We start from the raw sequence: 972 nt of genomic DNA, 5'->3' as shown, positions 1-972 counted from the left end.
ATATTCCTCAAAAATTTTAAACACATTTGGAAAACTTACCTTTGTATGTGTTGAGTCAAGGAAATTTTATTATTTTTTTTTTTGAAATTTAACAGAATTTTTATTTCACAGTACCCTAATATTGATAAAAGTGAAGAGGCAGTTGAAAATGGTGCTCTGAAGTTCTGACATGATACTTAATAGCTGTAAGTTGCTAGGTTACAAGCAAGGTGTACACAGATGGAAATGAACAAGTAGTATAAAAAGTTTAGGTAGATAGGAGATTCATATTTTATTTTTCCACTGACATATTTACAGCGAATATAAATTAAAGGCCTGCTTGCACACCAAACCCAGGTCCTTTTGGTGGTTCAGTCAAAGAGGTAAGACCTCCAGCTGGCTCACAGGAGAAGCGTCCACTCCTCGGCCCAGGTTTTGGGATTTTGCCAGCCTTCAGTTCATCAATAATTTCTTCAATATCTTTAGGTGTCAGATCCTCATAGTAGTTGTCATTTATTTGAACCATTGGTGCATTTACACAGGCCCCTAAACATTCAACTTCTATAAGAGTGAAAAGTTTGTCAGGTGTAGTCTCTCCAACCTTTATTCCAAGTTTTTTCTGAATGGCTTCCAGTATGCTGTCAGAGTTTCGGAGCATGCAAGGTGTGGTAGTGCAGACTTGAATGTGATACTTTCCAACAGGCTTTCGATTATACATTGTATAAAAAGTTGCTACTTCATACACTCTCATTGGAGGTACTTGTAAAATTTCTGCAACCTTGTTCATAGCAGAGATGGGCAGCCATCCATTCTGTCTCTGGGCTAAATCCAGAACTGGAAGCACAGCTGCTGCCTTATGCCCTTCTGGGTAGTTTTTCACAATGGCCTCTATCCTCTTATAGTTTTCTGGTGTGAAATCAAATGGAGTTTCTGGGTTATTCTCAGGAGTATCTCTGTGCACAAATAAGGCTCCTCCAGCTCCATTCTGAACAG

At 38.7% G+C, this 972-nt stretch overlaps 2 protein-coding genes across 4 annotated transcripts in view; one reads left to right on the top strand and one right to left on the bottom strand.

Moving 5' to 3' along the window:
* MAPK10 (mitogen-activated protein kinase 10) overlaps positions 1–972 on the top strand; it is a 195,169-nt gene that overhangs the window by 165,195 nt on the left and 29,002 nt on the right. The gene's annotated exons all lie outside the window — the stretch shown is intronic.
* Positions 247–970, bottom strand: LOC104992940 (NADH dehydrogenase [ubiquinone] flavoprotein 2, mitochondrial; the record flags this gene model as incomplete). The annotated part of the gene is made up of 1 exon (XM_010845975.1): positions 247–970. A coding segment is annotated over one exon (663 nt), but the record flags the coding sequence as incomplete, so codon positions are not given.

Source organism: Bison bison, unplaced genomic scaffold (genome assembly GCF_000754665.1).
Source record: "Bison bison bison isolate TAMUID 2011002044 unplaced genomic scaffold, Bison_UMD1.0 scf7180017864228, whole genome shotgun sequence".
NCBI classification, from domain to species: Eukaryota; Metazoa; Chordata; class Mammalia; order Artiodactyla; family Bovidae; genus Bison; species Bison bison.
The sequence above is the reverse complement of the archived record's forward strand: the minus strand, read 5'-3'. Positions and strand labels throughout refer to the sequence as shown.